This window comes from Leptodactylus fuscus, chromosome 1 (genome assembly GCF_031893055.1).
Source record: "Leptodactylus fuscus isolate aLepFus1 chromosome 1, aLepFus1.hap2, whole genome shotgun sequence".
NCBI classification, from domain to species: domain Eukaryota; kingdom Metazoa; phylum Chordata; class Amphibia; order Anura; family Leptodactylidae; genus Leptodactylus; species Leptodactylus fuscus.
The window spans coordinates 243,413,716-243,440,480 of record NC_134265.1 but is presented as its reverse complement, the minus strand read 5'-3'; the positions used below and the strand labels follow the sequence as shown (position 1 = coordinate 243,440,480).

The following is a 26,765-nucleotide window of genomic DNA, read 5'->3' as shown; positions in this document are numbered from 1 at the left end:
TCTGTGGCATTCCCCATCTGTCTTTTAGGAGATGGAACTACTTGGGATTTAATTTAATCAGAGATCTTTTTATATGCAGAGCTCTTAAGTCCAACAGGGCAAATTCTACAATTTTAAAAATCTGTTTGTACGCATCCTCTTCATATCTACATTCCAGTAACAGAGCATTTTGTCCTGGAGACTCCGGCTATGTGCCATAGCCCAAAGTACTGCAACTATTGAGGCTACTAACAAACCCAAGGTCTCCATGAATTGATGAAAAATTCTTATGTAAAAATTCAAAAACATTCTATATCTTTTTGAACTTCTTCTATGGCACCTTTTGCCATAGATCTCTTGTATAAGGGGAAGAACATGAATGATCTATTGCTTGTTTAGAAGAAAATGATCTTTTGGTTTCCGGAGAATTTCTACAGCATAATTCTTCTTTATTACATCCAGAAACCATTTGTCTGAAGCAATACTGAACCACGCTAGCAAAAAATTCTGCAAACAGCCTCAGACTTGACAACCTCTGATGTAAAAAATCTTGTTTGCTAGCCCCTGCATCTTCTTGTTTCTTCTTTGAGTCTTCTGAGGTAGTGGTTGTGAATCTTTGATAGGGTCTGCCACTATCAATTTGTTTACTGTGTCACGAACTGAACTCACTGGGTCTTGAACCCATGACTTGCTGACTATGTTCTGCGGCCTTAACCATTGCACTATTTGGAAACCTGTTTTGTTCTGTGCTTTACCTTGTCTGGTCTCTTCTGTTGGAGTAATTGGTTTATTAAGATCACCTGTTCTGTGGCCAATCACAGTTTAGCCTGTCCTATATAAACTCACAGCTTACTCCATCCTGTGCCTGATTATTCTGGCTGTCTGCTTCCTGTTGCCCTGAACCTCACCACTGCCTTGCTGCTCTTGTGTACCGAACTTTGCTAACGCCTGACTATGATTGATCTGCTCCTCCTGTGTACCGAACCTTGCTAACGCCTGACTACGATTGATCTACTTCTGAGGTACTTATCCTTCATTTATTACTATTTAAGTACTGTACCATTTGCCCCACCAATTGGACTCCAAATCTGATAACTAGCATCGTTACATAATAATCAGGCCCAACATGGAGGCCGGAGGGGCGGAGTCTGCTTTGTCACAGCATGCCTTCCAGATCTCGGAATTGCATAACCTTGTGTATGGCCTTCAAGGACAATTAAATGAAATGAAAAGTCAAGTCACTGAATTACAACAACAAGTAAATGAATTGCGTGCAAATTCTGCTGCTGTCAGTGCCACTTCTCAAGTTTACCGGATTCCACTACCAGAAAAATTTGGTGGAAAGAGACACTTGTACCGAGGATTCCTTAATCATTGCCGGATTATTTTTTTCTACGCATTCCTCACTGTTCCCTACTGATAGGTCCAAAGTTGTGTTCATCATTGCCCTGCTAATAGACGATGCACAAGCATGGGCATCACCTTATTTAGAACAGGATGATGAGATTTTGGACAATCTTAAGGACTTTCTTGCAGCAATGGGCTTAGTATTTGATGACCCCAATCGTTGCGCCACTGCTGAGGGGGTTCTGCGGGATCTTCGCCAGGGAAGACGCTCTGTTGCGGAATATGCTGCAGAGTTTCGGCGCTGGGCTTCTGATGTTTCCTGGAACACCTCCGCACTAAAATGGCGGTTCTATGGAGGACTTTCTGAATCTGTTAAAGTAGATCTTCCAGCTGACTTTGAGGAGTATATACGGTTATGCATCCGTATTGACCAAAGACTCCTGGAAAGGAAGCAAGAAAGACGAGGCTATTATGATGCAGGCACCTTCTCTCATTTACCTGAGGGACGGTTTCTCCCAAAGATGCAGACACCTTCTCAAACAGGTTCGGCCCCAGAACCTATGCAAGTAGATGCCATCCGGGGACCAATTTCAACTGCTGAAAAACGTCGCCGCCTTGCTGAAAAATTATGCCTTTATTGTGGACAACCTGGACATTATGTTCTTGACTGCCCTAAGAAACCTCAACGGGCAGTTGCGGCAACTGAGATTCGACCAAATTTGGAATCTTGTCCCCACTGTGCTTCTCTTAGTCTGGTGACACAGCCTCTGTTTTCCACCACATCTTGTCCTGACAATATGACCTCTAACCGACCTCATTTCATCTTACCAGTTCAGCTCTCATATGTTTCCTACAAGTTGTCCACTACAGCAATGTTGGATTCCCGTGCAGCTGGAAATTTTATGGACGTTAAGTTTGCATTTGATAATCATATTGAGCACAGTGCAAGATCTTCACCAGTTGAATTAGTAACTGTTGATGGGTCACCTTTAAATTCTGGTCCTGTTACTCATGAAACTACTGAACTGGAAGTATTGATTGATCCCGGTCATCAGGAGAGGATTTGTTTTCAGTTAATCTCTTCACCAAAATTTCCAGTAATTTTGGGCATACCATGGCTTAGCATCCACAATCCTTCAGTAGACTGGAAGTCAGGAAATGTAACTTTCACTTCTGAATATTATTTATTTATTTATTTATTTTTAAAATGTAGATTGTGAGCCCCACATAGAGCTCACAATGTACATTTTTCCCTATCAGTATATCTTTTTTGGAATATGGGATGGAAATCCATGCAAACACGGGGAGAACATACAAACTCCTTGCAGATGGTTTTTTGTCCTTGGTGGGATTTGAACACCAGGACTCCAGCGCTGCAAGCCTGCAGTGCTAACCACTGAGCCACCGTGTGGCCCCTTTCACTTCTGAATATTGTCAACAAAATTGTCAACTGAAGCAGCCTATTCTTTCACAGGTGGGAGCTACTGAAAGATCCAGCACTATCGCTGTCGAATTACCTGAACCTTATAAGGAATTTAAAGATGTTTGTGACAAAAGGAATGCAGACCAGCTACCCCCTCACCGCACGTATGATTGTCCTATTGAACTTTTACCAGGCGCATCCATACCTTATGGACGCATCTATCCACTTGCAGAGATGGAGCTGAAGGTCCTGGATGAGTACATCAAAGAAAATCTGGCCAAAGGATTTATACGGCATTCCACTTCTCCGGCAGGAGCACCTATATTCTTTGTACCAAAGAAAGATGGCACATTACGTCCTTGTATTGACTACAGAGAACTAAATCAAATAACCGTTAAAAATCGTTATCCTCTTCCGCTTATTCCAGAGTTACTCGAGAGATTACGGTCAGCAAAGATCTTTACTAAGTTGGATCTACGAGGGGCATACAATCTTGTCCGTATACGACCTGGGGACGAGTGGAAGACAGCATTCCGAACACGCTACGGCCATTTTGAATCCCTTGTTATGCCTTTTGGACTTTGCAATGCCCCAGCAACTTTTCAACATTTTATTAATGATGTCTTCCGAGATCTGCTGGATCAATTTGTGGTGGCGTATTTGGATGACATATTAATATACTCTGAGAACCTTGAAGAACATCGTAAGCAGGTTACCATGGTTTTGAGCCGTCTAAGAGAGAACCAACTATATATTAAACTGGAAAAATGTGAATTTGAAAAGACAGAAATTCAGTTTTTGGGGTACATCATTTCTACAGAAGGATTGCGCATGGACCCTAGTAAGATCCAAGCTATTTTAGACTGGCCTTCTCCCAAGAATGTCAAGGAGATCCAAAGATTTGTCGGCTTTGCAAACTTCTACCGCAAATTTATTAGGAATTTCTCAAAAGTTATTAGTCCAATAACAAAATTAACCCAGAAAAGGATTCCTTTTAAATGGTCTTCAAGTGCCGACGAAGCATTTAACCAATTAAAGACACTTTTTACTTCTGCTCCTATCTTAGTTCATCCTAATCCAGACCTCCCATTTATAGTTGAAGTGGATGCTTCAGATTCAGCAGTAGGAGCAGTGTTGTCCCAAAGAGTTGGAGATAAACAGTTGCTTCATCCTTGTGCTTTTTTTTCTTGCCTGATGTCTCCTCCAGAAAGAAACTATGACATTGGGAATAAAGAATTACTTGCAATTAAGAAAGCATTCACAGAATGGAGGCATCTTCTTGAAGGAGCATCTCATGTGGTTCAGGTTCTTACAGATCACTGAAATCTAGAATGTATTAGATCAGCCAAGAGGCTTTCTGGTAGACAGGCTAGATGGTCTTTATTTTTTTCAAGATTTAATTTCATTATTTCCTACAGACCGGGATCCCGCAATGGAAAAGCAGATGCCCTATCCCGGAAATGTTCTGACATAACACAAGATGACACATCCGAAACCACCATCTTACCTGCTAAGAATTTTGTAGGGGCAATCATTTCCAAGGATATACTTCAGAAGATCAAAGAAGGTTATAATGGAGATTCCTTCCTTAATCATCCCCCCACAGATATTGATTTGGTGTTTAGAGATGGGGTTTGGACTCTTGATCAGTGTGTATATGTTCCTGAGACTACTCGATTGGAAATTCTGCGCCTTGTTCACGACTCTAAACCCGCAGGTCACATGGGAGTCGAAAAGACCAAAGAACTTTTGTCTCGTTCATTTTGGTGGCCCAAATATCAAGTGGATGTAAAGAAGTATGTTTCTTCCTGTCAAACCTGTGCTAGGAATAAGACCCCTCGATCCTCACCAGTGGGATTACTTCAACCCCTTCCTATTCCATCTCGTCCTTGGGGTTCTGTTTCCATGGATTTTATTGTTGAACTACCATCTTCAAGAGATATGCGTACAGTTCTGGTAGTGGTAGACCGTCTGACCAAAATGGCTCATTTTATACCAACAAAGGGGGTACCCTCTGCTGAAGAGACTGCAGAATTAGTCATCCGAGAAGTTTTCCGCCTACATGGCATACCCGACAATGTAGTTTCTGACCGTGGGGTACAATTTACCTCAAAGTTCTGGAAGAGTTTTTGTGCCACTCTAGGGATTGAAGTAAACTTATCTTCTGCCTTTCATCCATAATCTAATGGGCAAACTGAGCGCACTAACCAAACCCTTGAACAGTATTTGCGGTGTTACACAAGTTATCTCCAGGATGACTGGGTTAATTTCCTTCCTACAGTGGAATTTGCTTATAACAACTCCCAGCATTCTTCTACATCTCAGAGTCCATTTTTTGCCAATATGGGTTTCCATCCTACATTCATTCCCAACCTTCCAATTTCTTCTTCAGTTCCTGCTGTCTCCGACAGACTGTCTACTTTGAAGCAAGTTCAAGAAAAATTGACAAACGCTCTGCATGAAGCCCAAGATCGCTATAAGAAGACTGCTGATAGACATCGCAAGTCTTTTCCTTCCTTTGGTATAGGAGATAAGGTATGGCTCTCTACAAGAAATTTGAAGCTCAAGGTACCTTCAGCCAAGCTAGGTCAGAAATTTATTGGACCTTTTGAGATTGTGGCTCAAATTAATCCTGTAGCATTTCGTTTAAAACTCCCAGAATCTATCCGGATTCACCCTGTTTTTCATTCCTCTCTTCTCAAGCCTTTTGTGGAAAATCCATTCCTGGGACGTAACTTGCCTCCACCTGACCCAGTTATTGTTGAGGGAGAAGAGGAATATCTAGTAGAGGCTATTTTGGATTCTCGTATTCATCGAAATCAGTTACAGTACTTGATAAAGTGGCAAGGGTATGGTCCTGAAGACAATTCATGGGAACCCGTAAACAACATCCATGCTCCACAACTGGTAAGAGAATTTCATCAGCGCTATCCAGAAAAGCCAAGCCAGAGGACGCTCCTGGAGAAGGGGGAGTAATGTCACGAACTGAACTCACTGGGTCTTGAACCCATGACTTCCTGACTATGTTCTGCGGCCTTAACCATTGCACTATTTGGAAACCTGTTTTGTTTTGTGCTTAACCTTGTCTGGTCTCTTCTGTTGGAGTAATTGGTTTATTAAGATCACCTGTTCTGTGGCCAATCACAGTTTAGCCCGTCCTATATGAACTCACAGCTCACTCCATCCTGTGCCTGATTATTCTGGCTGTCTGCTTCCTGTTGCCCTGAACCTCACCACTGCCTTGCTGCTCTTGTGTACCGAACTTTGCTAACGCCTGACTACGATTGATCTGCTCCTCCTGTGTACCGAACCTTGCTAACGCCTGACTACAATTGATCTGCTCCTCCTGTGTACCGAACCTTGCTAACGCCTGACTACGATTGATCTGCTCCTACCGTGTACCGAACCCTGCTAACGTCTGACCACGGTTTCTTCTACTTCTGAGGTACTTATCCTTCATTTATTACTATTTAAGTACTGTACCATTTGCCCCACCAATTGGACTCCAAATCTGATAACTAGCATCGTTACATACTGTTTCCTTTATTAAGGATAAATTCATGTCTTCTTTGATAACACAAACATGGCATAGGCCAGGGCCCCACATAGCGTAAACGCCGCTGTTTGGCCGTGGCGAGATGCTGCGGGAAAAGCCACAGCATTTTACAGTCATTCCAAAGTGACTAGCGAATTCCATCCACACGTTGCAGAACAATACATGCAGTGGACCCGCAGCGATTTTCAAAACCATCGCAGTTTCAGAAATCACATCATGTCGATTATACCTACTACAACACCAGTGGTTTCTTTATAGGTATAATTGAAGCAGATGAAGTTCACAGATGAAACCATGATTTTTCTTACAGTGGCCCGCTACATGGGGCCTTAGCCTTAAAGCTTCTATTGGTCTGTGGAGAGACCAAGGCTCTTGCACTCTTATTAGCTTCTAACAGCTGATCCAGCTTTTCTCCATCAAGTCTCTTGGGTTCAAAAAGAGAACATAAGTTGTATTTTGAAGTTGCCTGTTCTGTCCAAGACTTCAGACAGATGACTCGTCTAGCCACATTGGTGACCGCTAGATATTTTGCGGCAATTCTTAATGCATCTAAGGGAAAGTCATAAGCACAGTCTGCAGCAAATTTAAGAGAATAATGTTGCTCCATTAATTCTTCTCTAGAGACACCATTTTGGATGTTTCTCCCCAAGTGACTTAGCCATAATCTTAAGGTTCTAGACCCAGGAACTGCCCTAGCGGCTTTAGACAAGACTGCCAAAGAAACATTATTTTATTCAGAAAAATATCAGCTCTACTATCCATCAGATACTTGAGAAGATATGACTCATTTGCCGAAAAAAGGATTTCCTAGAGAGGTTTGCGACTGCATGATTAACTCTGGCTGGTTCTTCCCAAGCTTCACAATCCCCTGTATCTAGTTTAAATCTAGAATTAAGTTCAAATCTTCTGGACAGAAATTTCCACTCCATCTCCATTATGAATTTCAAGCCCGGATGCCCAGGATGGACGGTAGCCTTTCTCTTGGGGAAATAAAACAAACTTTCCCTGTTCAGAGAGTACAAGACAGTTTGTCCTGTTTCCATAATTTTTTTAGCCCTTTTAATTAACTTAGGGCTAGTTCACACGTGAGTATAAGGGGAGGTTTTTGACAGCGGATTTCGCGTCCAAAACCTCCCTTTATAATGGTGGTCTATGGAGACCGCCGGGCTTCTGTTCTCCGCTAGCGGCGAGCTGCTGCTAGCGGAGAAAAGAAAGGACATGTCCTTTCTTCAGGCGGAAGCCGCGCTGTCTCAGTCGCGCGGCTTCCGCCCCCCGCAGCTCCCTCCTATGTCGGCTCATTCATTTGAGCCGACAGCAGAGGGTTAAGCCGCGACAGCGATGGTCGCGGCGGGCGGGTTTTGACAAGAGAGAGACGCGGCTCGCCGCGTCTCTCTCTGTGTCAAAACCCGCGCGGGCAGTTCACGTGTGAACTAGCCCTTATCAGGTATTTTCTATTTTAAACAAATATTTATTTTCAGAAATCATCATCTCTGAATCTGATTCAGATGTCTGAAGCTCTTCTTCAGAAGACTTAGAGCAATCAAACAAGCAAGAATTCTCTTTTGACTTTTTTGGGTTTCTTTTTGCTAGATAAACACAATTTTAACCAATAAAAAATGTTTTACCCTCCTTATCAGCCATCTGTTCATCATCAGAAACAGGAGCGCAGATGCTACAGATAGTAGAAGGATAATCTTCTGGAAGATGTTGGAGACAACTTATGCAAAGTACTTTTCTCTCCACATGATTCGTGCGAACACTGAGCAGAAACCACATGGACCCCATTATAGTCTATGGGGTCCATGTGGTTTCTTAGCTAACCGCTTTTTAATGCATATATTTTTCCATTCGGGGTCCCCAAGCGGACTCCCCAAACGGAATGCCGAACGCAGATGTGAACCGGGCCTTAGTCTTCTGCTTAAGTTTAGAAAAGGAATATGGGTGCATGAGGACTGATAGGAGAAGCTTGAATCTGAGTACAGATTATACATATGTCAGGCACTTGATCATCAGGCTACAACTGCTGACACTCTACACAAGTTCTTAGAGTTCTTCCTCTTAGAGACTACTGGACATCTGTAAGCATAAAAAGACTCTCTTAGTCAACATTTTAAAGCAGCAAATCAGAAAAGGAGAGCCTCAAAGGGGCATAATACCTTGTCACTCTAAGGGTTACATATAGTTACATAGTAGATGAGGTTGGATAAAGACATTAGTCCATCAAGTCCAACCTATAACCCTACAATCCCCTACAGTGTTGATCCAGGGGAAGGCAAAAACCCCCATGAGGCTCGTGCCAATTGCCCTATTTCAGGGGAAAAAATTCCTTCCTGATTCCTGACTTGGCTTATCAGGCACAGCACACTGGTCCCCATAAAAGTAAAACAATTAACTAGGCAATCCTGTTTCTATATGTACTATAGCAATTTACGGTATAATTTACAAATTTGTTTAGTCCTTTTTAATGTGGCGCCATATACTCTTTTAGCTTATGGTCTAGTATTACACACCCCAGGTTCAATAAACTAAAATGCTAACATTTGCAACTTTCCTTACAATGGGACATTTTATCACTGGAGATGGGACAGAGGTTAAGGTAGACAATTTAAAACAAATTATTCCAAAATGAAAATGGTTGATATCATTAGAAGCTAAAGTGCGTTATTATTTATATAGGGTTGTAGGAATGGCATTGTAATAATATTGTTTTGTAGTATATGCATTACAGGCAGGGTCACTGAATAGTGATATGTATTATATCAAGGTTAGTAAATGAAAAAATTATGTAAGCAAGTGCTTTCAGCTTGATCAAGTACAAAATGCTGCATCCATTGTGTGGAACTATCAATATATATATATATATATATATATATATATATATATATATATATGTACACAATATATAAACAGCCCAAGGCGGAAAGATAATGATTCAGTTCTAATGCCATGTGAGAGTTTCCTAATGCTTTCTGCTATAGTATTTCTAAGGCATTTGAGGACACATAAGTGAGTGCCAGCTTACTGTGACTGCAACTTTCTTTACCAGAGAAGTGGCAGCCAAAGTACAGCTTGTTAAATTGACCAAGTGCTTCTATCAAAAAAAAAAAAAAAAAAAAAAAGACTTTACTGCCTTCTACAGGCAAAAGTGAGTTTTACCGTAAGATTTATAACATGGGCTCTTACACTAATACCTACAAGTGTTAAAATATGAAAGGAGTTTCCCCATGAATATATTTAAACTTGAAGACAATTATATGTTATAAATTTTTGCAAATCTAAGGCTTGGTTCACATCTGCGCATGGGTTGTCGTTCGGGGGTCCACTTGGGAACCCCCTGAATGGAAACCTAATCTGCATAAAAAAGTGGTTTCCGCCTAAAATGCGGAGAGGACTGAATCTCCGTATGGAGAGCCAACACAGATGTGAACAGAGCCTCAATAATTAAAAATGTTACAGAGCTTTAAAAACGATCTCTAAACAACTTAGTGGTTGCTGCTTCTGTGTTCCTGCATGAGAAGATAACCCAGCCACAATAAGGAATCATGACCTGAGTTTATGTCAAGTGTCAGACCATAGAAAGTTGGCAACCTAACAAGAGAAAAGACTGTCAGTAGTAAGATGTTTTCGAGAAAATCCTTAAAATTTTCGAAGTTTTTAATTATGTATATTTTCAAAAATATTTTTTTAAAATAACCTTTAGGATATGGTCACACTACTATTTCTGTCATCTGTTATGGAATCAGGGCAACAGAGTTAAACATGATAGAATGATAGGTGAAGATGGTGTAACCTACATCTGCATTCACTGTAATGATAAATACATGATGGATGCTTTCTTCCATCTTGTTTGTTCACTTTTCTAAAACAAGAGAAGGTCATGGTTATATCACTGCTTCTGTCTTGTTATTACATAGCAGTGAATGATGACGGATTCAGACTTCACTCCCTCTGCATCGATGATTACATTAGTTTTACAGTCCATTGTTCTAATCAGAGCAGCAAACTGAAAATAAAAACAGATGTGAACTTAGCCTTATAGCGCTGATACATGATGATGAACATAACCATATTTAAATTGTAACTTTCAGTAGGAAAATTGTAGTCAAAGTAATCACAGTTCTATGTACAAACTTTCCAAATATGCCTTTGTTATTCATCATTGTAGCTCCATTATTGAGAAATTTTGTATTCATATGCAAATTAAGTGAAAAGAGCTTTGGGGCGTTTCTTATCTTCCCTGAGATTTGCTCTGTGCTGTAGATTACCTCCTCTAATTTCAGTAGGCGACAGATGTTAATCAAAGTATGATGGGTGAAGCTGGTGAGCAGAAAGGTGCGGTAATGTACAGTGCAAAACAAAACTCTGGGGAAAAGAAGAACTCCTCAAAAGCCCTTTCACTTAATGTTCGTATGGATAAAACAGCGATTTTCTTGATAATGGAGGTGCAATGCTGAAAAAAAGGCATATTTGGAAAGTGACTAAAGAGCACTATAAGGTACTGTCTTTAATTATATTTACAAAAATGTTTAAGTCACAGTTGTCTACAAAGGTAAATAAAGTTATGTTTGTGGGAAATTTTCTTGTTAGGCTCATTAGCAAGTAAAATTTATCACATACAAAGTCACGTAACATTGGCATTCTACAGTGCAGGTCTGGTGTAATGTTGTGACTGATGTTACTTTATAGAACTCAATTGAAAATATGTTTCCTTCTGTAAGCCATTAAAAACCAGGCAACAGGACATTACATTCTGAATGGAAAAGGTGAAGAAGCCAAGTCTCGATCCTTCATAGACCTTGGTGTTGAATGGGAATATATAATTGAAGATGACATTGAAACTGTACACACTGATGGACCACTGCATGATCCTATTGTAGTGCTGGTGAGTAATGGTACTTCAGACTTGTAAACTGACCCAGATTTGCCAGGAGTCTCTCGAATTTCAGATTTCTCTCACCTAGTTGCTTAATTAATTAAACCTTTCACCCTGGCAGTATAGTAGGCTCATGGTAGTAAGGGCAATCTGCTAATTCTTTACAGAAATGGAAAAGAAAAGAGACACCGAGCCCACTAAGTGTAGTAGTACACTGTATTAGAGTGGATCAATGATAGTATATATGTGATGAAACAACCAGATGGCCTCTCACCTTTCGGGGTTGTGAGTGGATCACAACACCCTGGATCGCATGTAGATAATATATTATCCTGGTGAGAGTGGCAGCGGTTCAATCTGCATACACCCCGGAAAACCGGGAAATATGATGGACATCAGCAGGGACCAGAGATCCATAGCAGAAGATCTGCGCTCTCTGGTTGTGAAGGTGAGGCACAGGACAAGGAATTCAGTTGAAGAACCTTTTATTGAGGTAAGTAATAAACAGTATGGTACGATGCGTTTTGGGCTGTGAACAAGCCCTTTATCAAGTGCAAAACGACTGTAACAATAAAAATAACACAATCCTACTAATATTATAAATGTGAAAGTTTGTGTGTTTAGATGTTTGGATGTTTGTTCCTCAATCACGCAAAAACAGTTGAACGGATTTGAATGAAATTTGGCACATAGATAGTTGTAACCTCGATTAACACAGGCTACTTTTTATCCCGGTAAATTACATGGCTTCACGACGGTTATGAATTTATGTTCACATACTATATTACTCTTGCTCTTGCAGCAGCTTATCCAAGCCAGGTCTGTTATCTCTCTATTTAAAGACTCAGCTAACCCTCAGTCCATTCTGTACTTGCATTTGCATATTATCTGCAACATGCTGACACACTGGATGGGAAAACACTTTTAATCCAAATTGTCAGTTTGCTACTTTTAACCATGCCGGGGAAAAAGAAAATCTAATTTGTTGCAAAATTCTAAAACAACGACAGCTATGAAGATAGCCAGAAGACACAGAGTTCTCCTGAAGCAGAGCTGAGGGGGATCATCGGCGCCAACAACACCGTCATTATACGGTGTCCCAGCGAAACAATCACGGCACAGTGCAAGGAACTAGTAACATGTAAACGCTGGACTAAAACCAAGTGATACATCTAGCCCAAGAAAGTATGCAAGAACATATTTAAAATCAATCATAAAAAAACCCCATGAATTGGCATAAAAATATATGAATATATGCAAAAACCAGTTATGTATAAAAAGACATATGTAGAAGAAAAAGAACACCAATTTCACAATAAATGTAATTCTACATATATAAACACCAATAATTTAAGGGTTAACACCCAGAGGGATGGTAACAGAGATAATAGCTCTTTTGTCTTGTTATACATAACTGTTTTTTGCATATATTCAAATATTTTTATGCCAATGCATGTTTGTTTGTTTTTTTTAAATGATTTATTTTAAATATGTTCTTTCATACTTTGCATGGGCTAGATGCGTCACTTGGTTTTAGTCCAGCGTTCATTTTTATATTATTGTGTTATTTTTATTGTAACCATCATTTTGCACTTGATAAAGGGCTTGTTCATAGCCTGAAACGCGTTGTGCCGTACTGGTTATTACTTACCTCAATAAAAGTTTCTTCAGCTGAATTCCTTGGCCTGTGTCTCACCTTCACAACCAGAGAGTGCAGATCTTCTGCTACAGGCTTCTTTACAGAGAGTGCCTTACCCTGGGGCTCCATGTTGTGAAAAATACAGTGATTTGGCCGCGGCAAAAACCACAGCATTTTACAATACCTGCAAAGTAGATGGGATTCTGACCAATCCCATCCACACATTGAACAAAAATATCCGCAGCGAAAATGCTGCGATTTCAAAAACACAGCATTGTAAATCACAGCATGTCAATTAAACCTACGGAAACGCTGGTGTTTTCTGTATTCGTATATTAGAGGCAGATAGGACTTTCTGCCTTAGCCTCAAACATCTCTCCTGACAACTCTAGTATCGCCATTCTGTCATCTCTGTCATAGATCCGGCTGCTGAGGATTGGCACACACTTTTAGGATAGTACACACAAGACACTGTAACCTGTATTTTGAGTTAGTGGGGTTTTGTTTGCTTATTATTGGGTGATGTATCCTCAGAGGAAGACTCTGTGAAAACGCAATGAAGTATGTTGCGGAAAAAAAGTGATGTGTTTACGCTACTTTTTTTATGCAGCATTTTTTTTTTTTTTTTTGCTGCATTTTGCTACATGGGACCTTAGCTTAGAAATAGAAGCGTACATGGCAAATATTAATTTAAATAGCATATTAAAATGCATATTGGTGGGTGTTGGAGCAGTAGAGAAAAAGTGGCCTGGTTTTAAGCTATAAGTGGAATAATATGGAATAATATTTCTGGAATGATATGTTTCCACCAAGTTAGTTTGTTATGTAGTTAAGTCTTAGGGCCCGTTCACACAGAAATTACGGGCGCGCAATCTGGCACGTATACACGTGTCAGCGTTTGCGCGCTGAAATCAGATTCCATTCATTTCAATGTCGGGTTATGGGCGTAGAGCGCGCGTAATTTTGCACGTGTAGTTATACGCCCATAACCCAACATTGAAATGAATGGAATCTGATTTCAATGCACAAACTCTGACACGTGTATACGTGCCAGATTGTGCGCCCATAATCTTTGTGTGAACGGGCCTCTACTATGGTGAGAAAATGGGTGAATACTGCCCTTGTGACTGCAATGCATGACTTTATTGATACTATGGACCTTCTCAATCTTACAATGTTTTCCCTAAAAAGCCGCTCCCCTTTTGCTGCAATGCATTATCCAAGTATCACCCTATAGGTTGATGTCTCTGGTATTTCTTTTTTTTTTTTTTTTCTGCTTTACTCCCTTCAGATGTTATATTTATGTGTGGAACAGGCAAAGGGTAGGCAAAAGAGGCCAACGCCTAGGGCACAGTGAAACACATTTCTTCCTTTAGATTGGTGCCCATTTGTGCAATAATATATATTTACTGTGCATATTATTTTATCTGCATTTATATTAAATGTATAGTAATAAATAATCTCTCATGGCAATGTCTATATCTGCTTAGGTAGTTTATAGTGTTATATTCATCAAACATTTAAAGTCCACCCACCAACTTGTTAAAAAATACAGGAGGTGAGAAGAAGAGACAGCAGGAAAACTTATGAGAGAGGGAGATGTGAAAACCCCTTTAAGATTTTTGTCATAGTAGTTCAATAACCCTCCATTGGAAAATTAAATCTTTACTGTTACAAGTTGCCATGTGCAACAGCCTCATTTGAAGTGGATGTAATGGCTTATTGGCTTGTAGTAGCCAATATGACAATATGAGATCTGAAAGAATATACAGGCACATAGCTTGTGAGTCTAGTGGAGAATGAGGAGAATACACCTCTCACCTTTCTCTTCCTCCTCCCTTTACCGAGGGCAGTGATTGACAGGCCGTTTGTATATGTACATACACAGAAGCCTGTCAGTAGGGTTGAGCCGATCTTGAAATTTCAGGATCGTTTTTAAAATCCGATTTCCGATCATTTTCCATTCGATCCTGATCCCAATGCAAATCAATGGGATTTTTTTAATAATCGAAGATCAGATTTTAAAAACGATCCTATTCACTACACAGCATATAGTCCAAAAATTGTTTCAATTTATGGACTCCACGCTGTGTAGTGATTAACAAAAAATCCCCCCTGGTGTCTGCTTACCTGCACAGATCCGCTGCCTCTCCCAGCTCTTCTTCTTGGTCTGGTCCGGTTTGGTCTCTCCTTCACAGGCTTTCAGAGTGCCGCCACCTCCCTAGGCTAGTGTTAGAGATTATGGGATTAGGCAGGGCTTGTTGTGGCTTAGGAGAGTGTGGGCGGGGAGACGTGAGTGCATCACTCACGTCTTCCCTCCCAGTACCCGCCCACACTCTCCTAAGCAACAAGCCCCGCCTACTCCCATAATCTCTAACACTAGCCTAGGGAGGTGGCGGCACTCTGAAAGCCTGTGAAGGAGAGACCAAGACCGGACCAGACCAAGAAGAAGAGCTGGGAGAGGCAGCGGATCTGTGCAGGTAAGCAGACACCAGGGGGGATTTTTTGTTAATCACTACACTACACTACACTACAAGCCCCGCCTTCTCCCAGCATCTCTATAATACTAATCTAGGGAGGCGGGGTGGCGCAGGGCGCTCTGAAGGCATATGAAGGAGACAGGACCAGACCAGCAGAGGGCAGCGGCAAGCACTTCTGTGCAGGTAAGTTGAGCGAAGTTCGCAAGTAGATAGATACTACTGTGCATTGACTTGTCTAGTAGATAGACAAGTCAATGTACAGTAGTATTTATCTACTCGCGAACTTGCCTCATTGTCATCACAGCAGCGCAGCACACAGTGATTTACCGCAACCTGCCACTCTTCTGCTTCATCCCTGTTTTACCGTATATTCAGCTGAGTATACAGTAAAACAGGGATGAAGCAGAAGAGTGGCAGGCTGCGGTAAATCCATAGGAATGAATGGACGCAGTCGGCACGCAGGGGGTTAAGCGGCCGGCCGCTTCCATTAATTCCTATGGGTGCTAAGCATTTCCCACAATTGGCCAGTAGCCAAGCATTGTGGGAAATAACCTCCAATCTCGATCCCGCCCGAAAAGATCGCTCAACCCTACCTATCAGCCATTGCTTGGATGGGCAGTGGGGACTTTTCACCACCTCAAGAAACTTAAAGTCTTTTCATCCTGTAATAGGCTCCTCCCCACTGATTCTGGCACAGTTGGAATATTTTTCTGTAGTTCCCACTGTTCCCAAGTAATTAGCGCAGCTAGTTATGGTGTCTGATATGCTAATTACACTCTCTAATATCAAATATGTAGTGTCAGACAAGAGCAGACAAGGGGGCATGGCTCAGAGCTCTTACATTGTATGCCTCTGTCTCGCCTGCCTGAAATCACCCATTTGACATTAGAGAGTCTAGTTAACATATCGGGCATCAAAACTAAGTTCATCAATTGCTCGGGAACAATGGAGGATAGAGAGAAAAATTGCAACTGCAGCAGAATCAGTGGAGGGGCGCCAGTTAAAGGATGCAATGAACTGGAGTTGATGATGGTGGTTAAAGGTTCTTTTTAAGCTTTTGTGTATTTTTGCAGTGCTCACAAGTGGACTTGTAGCAATTCTGGGTATCAGCTACTTTCCTAGGCAGAAGACAGTATATCACAGCTTCAACTTTATCTGCATTCTCTGCAGGCAGATAGAGATTAGTACAACATTGAAGCAGGGAGGAGTCATTATAATGTGTGGGGGCCACAAGGAAAAATCATACCATGAGATGTCCACATGAGGATCGTTATACTTTGTGGGGACCACAAAGGGGACATTATACTGTCTGGGAGCCACAAGATAACGTCATACTTGTATAATGCCTCAAGGGGGCATCATGCTGTGTGGGTGCTAAAGGGGGAATTACGGTGTGTGAGTCATTGAGGATATATTATACTTTGTGGGGATCCTCTTGGGGACATTATGCTGTGTGGGAGTCATCGAGGGGATGTTGGGCGGGGGTGTGGTTAGCAACATATGTATATAAATGTATCCTTTTTTTCTGTCATCTGATCTTTGTTATGTATGCTGTATCCATAACATGCTTCCCTAACATAAAATATATTTTGCTTTTACTGTGTCACACAAAATTTGTACTGGCAAGTTAATTTTGTTGCTCTTTTTAAAGTAAAAAATTGTGAGAAACAGGAAAAAAATATTTGTTTTTCATAGTGCTGTTTTTTAAGGTAGTTTGCTTAAAGGGATTATGCCACAATCTATAGGATAGAGGAGAAATACCTGATTAGTGGGGGTCTGACAATTGACACTCACACCGATCCTGAGAACATGTGGTTCTTATTCCCCTGCTGCTGTGCATTCAGTCTGACTTCTAATGGACAGCACACCCATTGGACAGCACACCCCAAAGAGAGTGCTAGAGATAGCCTAAGTAAAAACTGGGACCACTGCCAGTTACACCCACATTCACCCTGGCTGTGATCAGACTGCACAGTGGGGGTGAGGACCTCCATTCTCAGGATTGCTGGGGTCTCAGCAGCCAGACCCCACCAATCAGGTAACCTGGCATAGCCTGCCCCTGAATTAATTAGTTATATAGGCAGAAGGAGACAGGAGGTGGAGGTGGCCATTCCTTCTTGTTCTACTGCTAATCATAGTCAGGGAAAGTGGAAGTACCAGTACTGCCCCCTCTGGGACCTGCAATCTGTCATCTGAGTGGAGATGCTCATCTCGCCTCATGGTAGATTTGTCCATGAACCAAAGTTAAGTCTGTGAGTACGCATGTGCTCTGTTCGTTTGTGTGTAGTGTGCATCCATCTGAGTGTGTTTGCGTGTGTGTGTGGTCCGTGCATGTGTGTGGTCCATGCGTGTTTGTGGTCTGTGCGTGTGTGGTGTACATGTGGTATTTGTAGGGTGGTATTGTGGTATTTGTAGGGTGGTGTTTTTGTTGTGTGTGTCTAGAGTGGTCTGGTGTTTGTGTGGAGTGTTGTGACATTTGTGTGGTGTTGTGCTTGTGGTCTGGTGTATGTGTGCTGTCTGTGTGATATTTATATGGTGTTTGTGTGTTGTGTGTGGTTGTTCGGCCCCTTTAGCAGCGACTATTTGGCGCTGTCGCTATAATCCGTCCTTATCAACTGTTGTTTTCCCCTCAGTGCTTTCACTTTTCCCCATTATACATATAGGGCCTAAATTTAGGGGCCCCAATCTCATGACGGGGGGGGGGGGGCTCTAGCAAGATGTAACGTGCACAGTGAGCAGACTACTATGGAATTTGAGTTTTATATATACTGCATATACATAGATTATTACACTACCCTAAGGTGTGCACCTTTTGGGAGATTGGGAGGCTATATTTAGTTTTTACTAGCTTTCTCGTTTTAATATATATATATATATATATATATATATATATATATATAAAAAAATTTTATTGCATTGTATTTTTTTTTACTTATTTTGCTTATTATTTTATTAATGTATTAATTATTATTATTTACTATGAGTGCACATGGGAACACTGCAACTACATGTTGCCTGCTGTTCTCATATACAGATCACTCATCAGCAATTAATTTCACTGTTACAAGTGATCTGTATGAACAGATATGCAGATAAGACACAAATCCCTTCTTTGCATGTCTCACGTTTGCACAGGGAATCCCTGTGTCAACATTACTGATATCATGGAGTTTTACTAGCAACTGCCTGAATGTGGAAGCTGTGCTTAATATGAGAACTATATTAGAGCTTTCTTGTGACAAGGAATTTATTACTAGTTCTCCTGTCACTGTACTGGATTCTGCTAATGGCACTGCATATAGGAGCATACAAGTCCATCAAGCTTATTACATAAATGAATCAGCTTCAGGCACAGAGACCAGTTTGTTAGCTCATTTATTTATCTGATATGGTCATAAAGGTTTCAAGCTAGAGCTATAGCAGTAGCAAACGTTTAGTTCACTGCCCTTACATTGTACCTGAATACATAAAAGTGGCCTGATGGCGCCACCACAAGCACCGGAGTCACAAGCCCTGGTTGCGCACCCTAGCTACGCTGACATCACTCTGTGCGATTGTGTTCTGATGCCTGGATTAACACATTGACACCCATGATGAGTTATAAAAAATGAAACACATAGGGTTCTCTTAGTTCAGGTGTGCAATTCTACCTTTCCGCCATGCCAGCTTGGCTCCTGGAGGCTGAATCTATTGGCATGGCACTAGTCCAGTAGCCTTGGGTTACATTCCTCGCATTTCTGTGCCAGCTGGCTGTGCATTATTTTGGGTAAAATGTTGACAGCATTGTTCCCCATCAGTTATAAGGTTTCTTTAGGGCTCTTTATAGTCAGTCTATTGTTGGGATTGTTAGGCTCCTCACGCTTCTTAGTGAAGCACACACCTAGCTACGTCCCCTGGTTAAGCTGTCTATACGGTAAAAAAAAAAAAATTGCGTATTGAACCTTATTGCATAAAAATTCACTTCAACTATATTGTGCGTTTGATATTTCCAAGTTTCAAAAGATGTTATTTAGTTTATTCAGGTCATTTACGCTAATAAAAATTCAGTGAAGATCATTATCCGTGACATTACCGTATTTGTATCTTTAGTGTCTTCAGCGCTTCTTAAACATGCTGATGGCAAAACAAAAAGTATTTACTTAATATTATCCTTTTGTTTTTCTTGTATTATATGTACAATGAAAGCCATAGAGCAAGACAAAGGAATCCGCATGTAAAGTATAACCCCATCTGGTAGCATTTGTCTGGTTTGTTTTACTTAAATATTTATGGACTGCCAGTACGCTCTATAAGATGCATGTAATAAGATGAATCTACTGAACTGTTTCTTGGTGCTCATTAATAGTCAAAGGCGCATAAATATTGCCGAAATACAAAAACATCAGGAAAAGTCATGAAAAATGTTTATTTGACTGACAGAAGGATCTGAAGTTGTTTTCTGCTCTGCTTGTAAAATATTCAGATTTTGCTGCTGTACCAGAACACAATAATTCCTAGTGTTTGTAAGATAATGTAATACTTTCTCTGTGTTGTGCCCCCTAAAGGTTATACCTCAAGAGAATGACACAAAATCCAGCTTAACATATAAATATATCATTCATGAAGATTCTTTGCCATCAATAAACAATAACAACGTCTTGCAGGAAGAGCTTGATACCTACGAGTGGGCTTTAAAAAGTTGGTCTCAGTGCTCCAAACCCTGTGGAGGAGGTAAGTGTGCATGGAAACATAGTCATTTAAGGTTTATTGAGATGATCTAGTGTTAGTTGGAAGCCACACATTGCTGAAATGCAGCTTTTCTTTTTTTTTTTTGCACGTTTTGTTGAGGGGTTTTTTTATATCCAAAACTGCACATAGTAAGGCTGTACTGAAAAAGCACTGCGGTAAAAATTGCAGTGGAAATGCAACACGGTTTTTCCTGCAGCGCTTTTCACAGATAGTCCACAGAGTTTTCCGTAGGTATATCTGACATTCTGTGATTTCCCAAACTGCGGCATTTACGCCACGGGGGGTCCCAGACTGCAAGGGTTTTTTCTTGAGTATTGAATGTAAAGGGGTTTTCTGGGCAAAAAAAAAAAATCATTTAAAAAAAAAAAAGTCTGTTAGTGCAATTAAAAGATTAATAAGTGCACCTATAAACCTTTAGTAGTGTTTTGTGTGATTTCTGGGTTTTCTGGGAGCTCCTGGCATCCTCTGAATTTGTTTACATGCTGTAGCTCTCTGTTCTTTTATCCTACTACTACCATGATGCATTGCAATTTAATCCTATCCCCCTCTCACTCCTTCCCCCTCCCTGTTTCTCTAGCTAGCCCGCAGACTAATAGCCTTACCTAGCTAACTCACCCCACCCCACCCTATCATACTTGCCTGTCTTCCTGTCCTGGAGATCACTTTCTATGATACCGGCTCCTTCTTGCCTTGTCTACTGCTGGCGCCTGCACTATAGAGCTCGGGTGCTGGAACTCTGGTCTCTACTGCGCAGACGTGGGAGTCCGACAGACGCCAAAGGAGGGGAGGAGCCGGCCCCCCTGAAGTAAGTGATGCTTCATGCTTTGAAGATCTGGACAGGAAGACATGTAAGTATTATAGGATGGGGTAGTGGTATTGATGAAGTTACATTTGCAGAAATGGAATGTCACTGGAAAATCAGGAAATGTACTTGGGGCAGTCACATGTCGCACCAGTGATATGAGTAAATATACATTTTTGATACAGTGAGTAAGTTAGAAGTTAGGTGGGGGGGAGTGTGTTTACCTTAGTATAGCTAGCTCATTTTATTCCAGACAAACTCTTTAATTTCAGCGGGGCTACTTATGGGTGTATTATTTCCTAATACTTTGTTATCATTTACTGTATTATGTTTTACTGTGACACATTTAATTTCTGACATTATTACAATGCAGATTCCTGTCTAAATATTCAACTGTTTTCTTATTAATATCTGAGTTAGATACCCATGTGTTGGTGTCATATATCTATTTGTTTGTAGTCTTATTTCATCTGAAAAAAAACTTTAATAAAAAACTTAAATAAAAAAAAAATTCTTATCTCTACCCAATCCTCTGCTGATGTGGCCTGGGTTGCTGCTGTTCTCTTCAAGCTTTTCCTATGTGTTTTGGACACCAGGAAGTTTAGTGCAGGGGGAACCTGGGCAGCATCTGGGCCAGATTAAAATGGGCATCAGGAAGAGGTGATGTAGCCCGTATGAATTTTATATTGATGCACTGAAAAACCCCTTTAATATAGAACATGCATTGAAGTGTTTTTATACGGTAACCTTCCACTTTCTTATTAAATTCATTAATTGGTAACTTAATTAAGAGCTGTATACCAAGCAAATACGGCTAGCAACACTCAGGAGTATTAACAAATTACTGAATATTCTTACCTGATCATTTGTACAGAAGAAGGGAAACAAAACATTCTAATGGTTTGCTCATGAGCCGTTATGTACTATAATATAGTGTACTGTTATTGCAAAACTTACTGACAGGTTCCTGGGAAGTTATGTTCTCCTCCCTGACGAGGATTTCACTGTATATACATAATACGACCTATTCAACTATCTTCACTGCAAAAATATGAGGCCTAAAATATAACATTTAATATAATCTAGCTAATAAACCTAATCTAAAAGAGTGTATTATAAGTGTTCAAAACAGAACAGAAAACCCACCTAAGTGCTGTCTTAAAAACGATCATGAGATGTCATTTGATATGGATCACAACCCAGATACAAGTAGTTGGGGCAATGTATAACCCAGTCAAATAATAGCAACCAGCTCAGGAAGCACAATTACCTGTCCTGGGCGATACACTTCTAGCCCAGATTTAGGAAAGTTACGTAACTCCTAATATGAGTTGGAGACTTTCTGGAACGACCCTATGTGTTTCTAAGTAAATATCATCAGGGGTCAATAGACAGATCATAATCTAAATATCGGAGCTAATCTAGATATAAAGTTGCTATTAGCATGGCTATCAGACACACTAGCAAAGTGTCCACATTATTATCAACAGCCTCCTCTCTGATGCACACAGTATGCCCTGCATAATTTACAATGCAGGTCTATGGGAGTCAGATTGAAGCATGATAAACAAGAATGATAGTTTGATCACCTGTCAATATTGAGTGTATTAGAAGAGTATAGCGAGGGTTGTTGATCCTGAGGGGATCATATAAATTCATAAGAAAGCTGTTAGTTAATTATTCATTATTTACACACAGTCTCATTTTGCAATAGGTGGGATGGTTGGACATTTGGCATAGTACGTGGAACATAGCAAGTATATGTCTAATTTTTCTAAATTCCAGTATATTTTATTTATTGCTATATACAGTATAAGTTCAATTTGCTAAATATTATTGTCTTATTAAATACCCTATTAACTCTGTTGTACTAATTAAATAATTATTTTCTTATATCCTGTCCCATCAAGGTTTCCAGTACACAAAGTATGGCTGTCGAAGGAAAAGTGATAATAAAATGGTTCACCGCAGCTTCTGTGAAGCTAACAAGAAGCCTAAACCTATCAGACGAATGTGCAATTTACAGGAATGTACGCAGCCAATGTGAGTACTCGCCAGCTAGGTGGTTCAAATACTGAGTATAGTATGTTGGAGACATGAAGTACAACATATATAAAAGGTCTACTCATATTAATACAAAGCTGTACAAGATAATCTGCTATAACACATAGTGGACTGAGTAAACAAGTGCTACTGTATCTGCTGATAGTAGTCCTCATAAAGGACAGGATTTTTTACACCTGCTCCCTTCATGTATACCTCTTTACCATCCTCTAGCTGGGTGTCAGATGAATGGGAGCACTGCACTAAAAGTTGTGGAAGTTCTGGATATCAGATTCGAGTAGTAAAATGCATTCAGCCTCTCCATGATGGAACAAATCGGTCTGTGCATAGCAAGTATTGTACAGGAGAGCGTCCTGAGAGTAGAAGATCATGCAATAGGGCTCCCTGTCCAGCTCAGTGGAAGACCGGAGCCTGGTCTGAGGTCAGTATCAGTGTAATGTAATGTAACCTGAATTAGATAACACAATGCAGAATAATATGACTTGGCAAAAGCTATAGAAGAAGAAGTCAATCTAAGGTTTGCTTCAAGTATTTATTTAATCCATGGACAATGAAGTTAATCACTGGTACATATGTACCAACATTAAATTGTTCTACTTATTAAAATTAACCTTATCGTTCTGAAATTAAAGGGGTATTAAAGGGGTATTCAATCTCAAGTATTCTATCTATACTGATAGCTTATGTAAATTGAAGACTTTTCCTAAATATATTGCTTTAGAAATGCTGCTTTATTCCTTCCATTGTTTACACAGTGTTTCCATAACCACGGACCTGTGTGATAGGACAAGTGATGTCACTCACTTTTAAGTACAGCTCTGTCTGCAGGACAATCAGTTCAGCTAATTGCAGTTTGCTGATAAAGCGCTGCCTCTCATCTCTCTTTGTAAACACACAGATAACATTCTCTACAAGCATTTGCATATTATCTGAGTATTGGAGGCGGGGGTGGGGAGGGGTTGAGAAAACCCCTTTAAAGACTAATACAATGCAGCGGAACCAACTGATGAAATAGTAATATTTTACAGACTGTAGTCTTTATTTCCCACATTAGAACGTTCTTATCATGACTAATATTAGCCTTGTGATCTTCGCCTTTAATGCAGTGCTCTGTGACATGTGGTGAGGGTATCGAGGTGAGACAAGTCCTGTGTCGTGTGGGTGACCAGTGTGATGGAGAAAAACCTGAATCCATAAGGGAATGTAAGCTAGCACCTTGCAATGGTATGTACTGTTTTTGTACTGAAATACTATTTCATCTCGTAACAACACAATTATTTAGCAGGACAAAAGAGACAGATTCTCCTTCTCCGATCCTGACTTATTTTATCACTAGTGTCTCCACAGTAATCCTTGCATATTGCCAGACATTGTATGCCTACAGTGACAGTACATGTGCTCTTGGTTCCTGCTTTAGGTTTTACACAATGTATATGTTTTTCCGAGTGAATTACTTTAATATTATGGTTGGTGTCGGTCAGCAACTACCTAGTGACTGTGTATCAAAGGGAAAACTGAAATATCAGAGATCACAATGATTACACACATTTCACTAGAAGCACAGCGACTGCCACAAACGTAACACAGCACCCGCAGGGCGAGCGACCCAGTGGTCCGGCAACACCCCTGCCACCAGACCAAGCCCCCAGGCTCCGGGCCGCGCCACCCCACGGGCACAGTGCCACAGAAGCAGCAGACACCACGCAGCACCGCACCTTGTGAACAGATCTCAAGAATTCACCTTACCATATTGCCCCAGTCAGAGGACTGAGAGCTTGTAGGTGGGTCCCTTTTTGCAGTCTCCTGCTAATTAAAAACACCTGGGCAAAATGGAGGGAGTGCTGGTACCAAGGCAAAAACAAAAAAATGGTGAAGGAAGAAACTTACCATATGTGTACAAAAAGAGAAAAACATGGCCTGCACATCCCAACCTTATACATTGATCTAGTGCTTCTCAGCAAATTCTACAATACCAAACATGAGGTTCTTAGTATACATATTGATCAATGTGCATAAGCCCACTAGCCACTTCACGGCGACCTCTTTATAGTGGGTCCCTACTCTACTGGGCGCGGCGCTGCACAGTGAGCACCACAACCGCAACACGGCGCCCACAGGGCAAGCGACCCAGTGGCCCGTCAACACCCCTGCCACCAGACCAAGGCTCCGGGCTGTGGCGCCCCACGGGCACAGCGCCACAGAAGCAGCAGACACCACGCAGCACCGCACTGTGTGAACAGATCTCAAGAATTCACCTTACCATATTGCCCCAGTCAGAGGACTGAGAGCTATTAGGTGGGTCCCTTTTTGCAGTCTCCTGCTAATTAAAAAGACCTGAGCAAAATGGGCGGAGCACTAGTACCAAGGCAAAAAAATGGTGAAGGAAGAAACTTACCATATGTGTACAAAAAGAGAAAAACATGGCCCCCACATCCAAACCTGCGGGCGCTGTGTTGCAGTTGTGGCGGTCGCTGTGCAGCACCGCGCCCAGTAATGTAGGGACCCACTATAAAGAGGTCGCCGTGAAGTGGCTAGTGGGCTTATGCACATTGATCAATATGTATACTAAGAACCTCATGTTTGGTATTGTAAAATTTGCTGAGAAGCACTAGATCAATGTATAAGGTTGGGATGTGCGGGCCATGTTTTTCTCTCTTTGTACATTTCACTAGAAGTAACCCGTTGATGTGTGGTATATAAATATCATGGCTATATTATGAGTGGGGATCAGTTTAGTGCTGCTGTGGGAATTTAGATATGCGACTTTAATTTGTCACGTACTGGAGAGAACAGTACAGCGTCTGCCTTCAGTTTGTCCAGTAACCTCTAGATGGCAGTGAAGTTCCATATTATCCGGTCCTTGCTGCAGATGCTCACGATTTCTTCCCCTCTAAATAACACAATAAGAGCTGTCATTTACAAGAAAATAATATTCCTACACAACTTTATATCAGTCACTCTTAATGCAGTCTGTAGTGCTGTTGCACTCATTACATGACTATTTGGATGTCTTGATATCTACACAGGATTTAAGAAGTCTCCGAAGAAGATTTCATCACTATTGATGGGAAAAATGAAGCTGTATGCACCGCTGTTATTCCTTGGTGGAAGCAGCATACCCCATTAAAGTCAGTGGGTTCTGTTGTGCTCCAAAGGTCCATCATGCAATTGATTAATCACATTATAAACATAACCCATAATGCAGATCTCAGTGGAGCCTTAGGCTACATTCAGATGACCAAGGTGCAAAACAGCTGTCAAAAACATATATTTTTAAAGCTAAAATCTTTCATCCGAGGGGCAGATGTTTTCATGGATCCCCTGTACATTACAGAGTATGGAGGTATGCTATGGAGTATGGAGTAACGGAGTATGGAGTGATGTTACGCATTCACTGACATTGATTTTCAATGCTGTCATGTGACCTCTGTTAAGAAACAGACATCACACGGCTATTAATTACTGTGATGTGAAAGTAGCCCCAGATTGGCATAGCTATCATGAATACGACATCACATAGTAACGTAGCCATGCAGAGTAAAAGATTATATGGGAATGATCCTAGCTACATGTAATAGATAGCTCTCTTATTATAGAAGCTTATTATAAAATTGCAGGCTGATAGAAGTCAGGGGAATGAAGAATTCTAGATCCTGGAAGCACATGCCAATCTGATTATAACGCAGGCATTAGTCAAACATCTGGCGGCTAAGAATACCAGCAGGAGTGTTAGTTTGTGTATTACTGTGGAACGATTCTGTCCATATCTTCTGTTGTTTATTTTACTAAGTCCAACTGAGAGACTCCTGAAGTGTGCAGAATAATCAAAAGTTTTCCTTTAAAGAAGACCTACCAGTATATTCATGCTTTCCAA

General features: G+C 40.9%; 1 protein-coding gene across 1 annotated transcript in view; it reads left to right on the top strand.

Moving 5' to 3' along the window:
- The window catches only part of ADAMTS3 (ADAM metallopeptidase with thrombospondin type 1 motif 3), a 187,046-nt gene that overhangs the window by 152,636 nt on the left and 7,645 nt on the right, over positions 1–26,765 (top strand). The window contains exons 17-21 of the mRNA XM_075284923.1: positions 11,024–11,187; positions 19,842–20,007; positions 22,738–22,870; positions 23,105–23,312; positions 23,998–24,115. Of these exons, the coding sequence (XP_075141024.1) occupies positions 11,024–11,187; positions 19,842–20,007; positions 22,738–22,870; positions 23,105–23,312; positions 23,998–24,115 (789 nt within the window). The remainder of the gene's footprint in view (positions 1–11,023; positions 11,188–19,841; positions 20,008–22,737; positions 22,871–23,104; positions 23,313–23,997; positions 24,116–26,765) is intronic.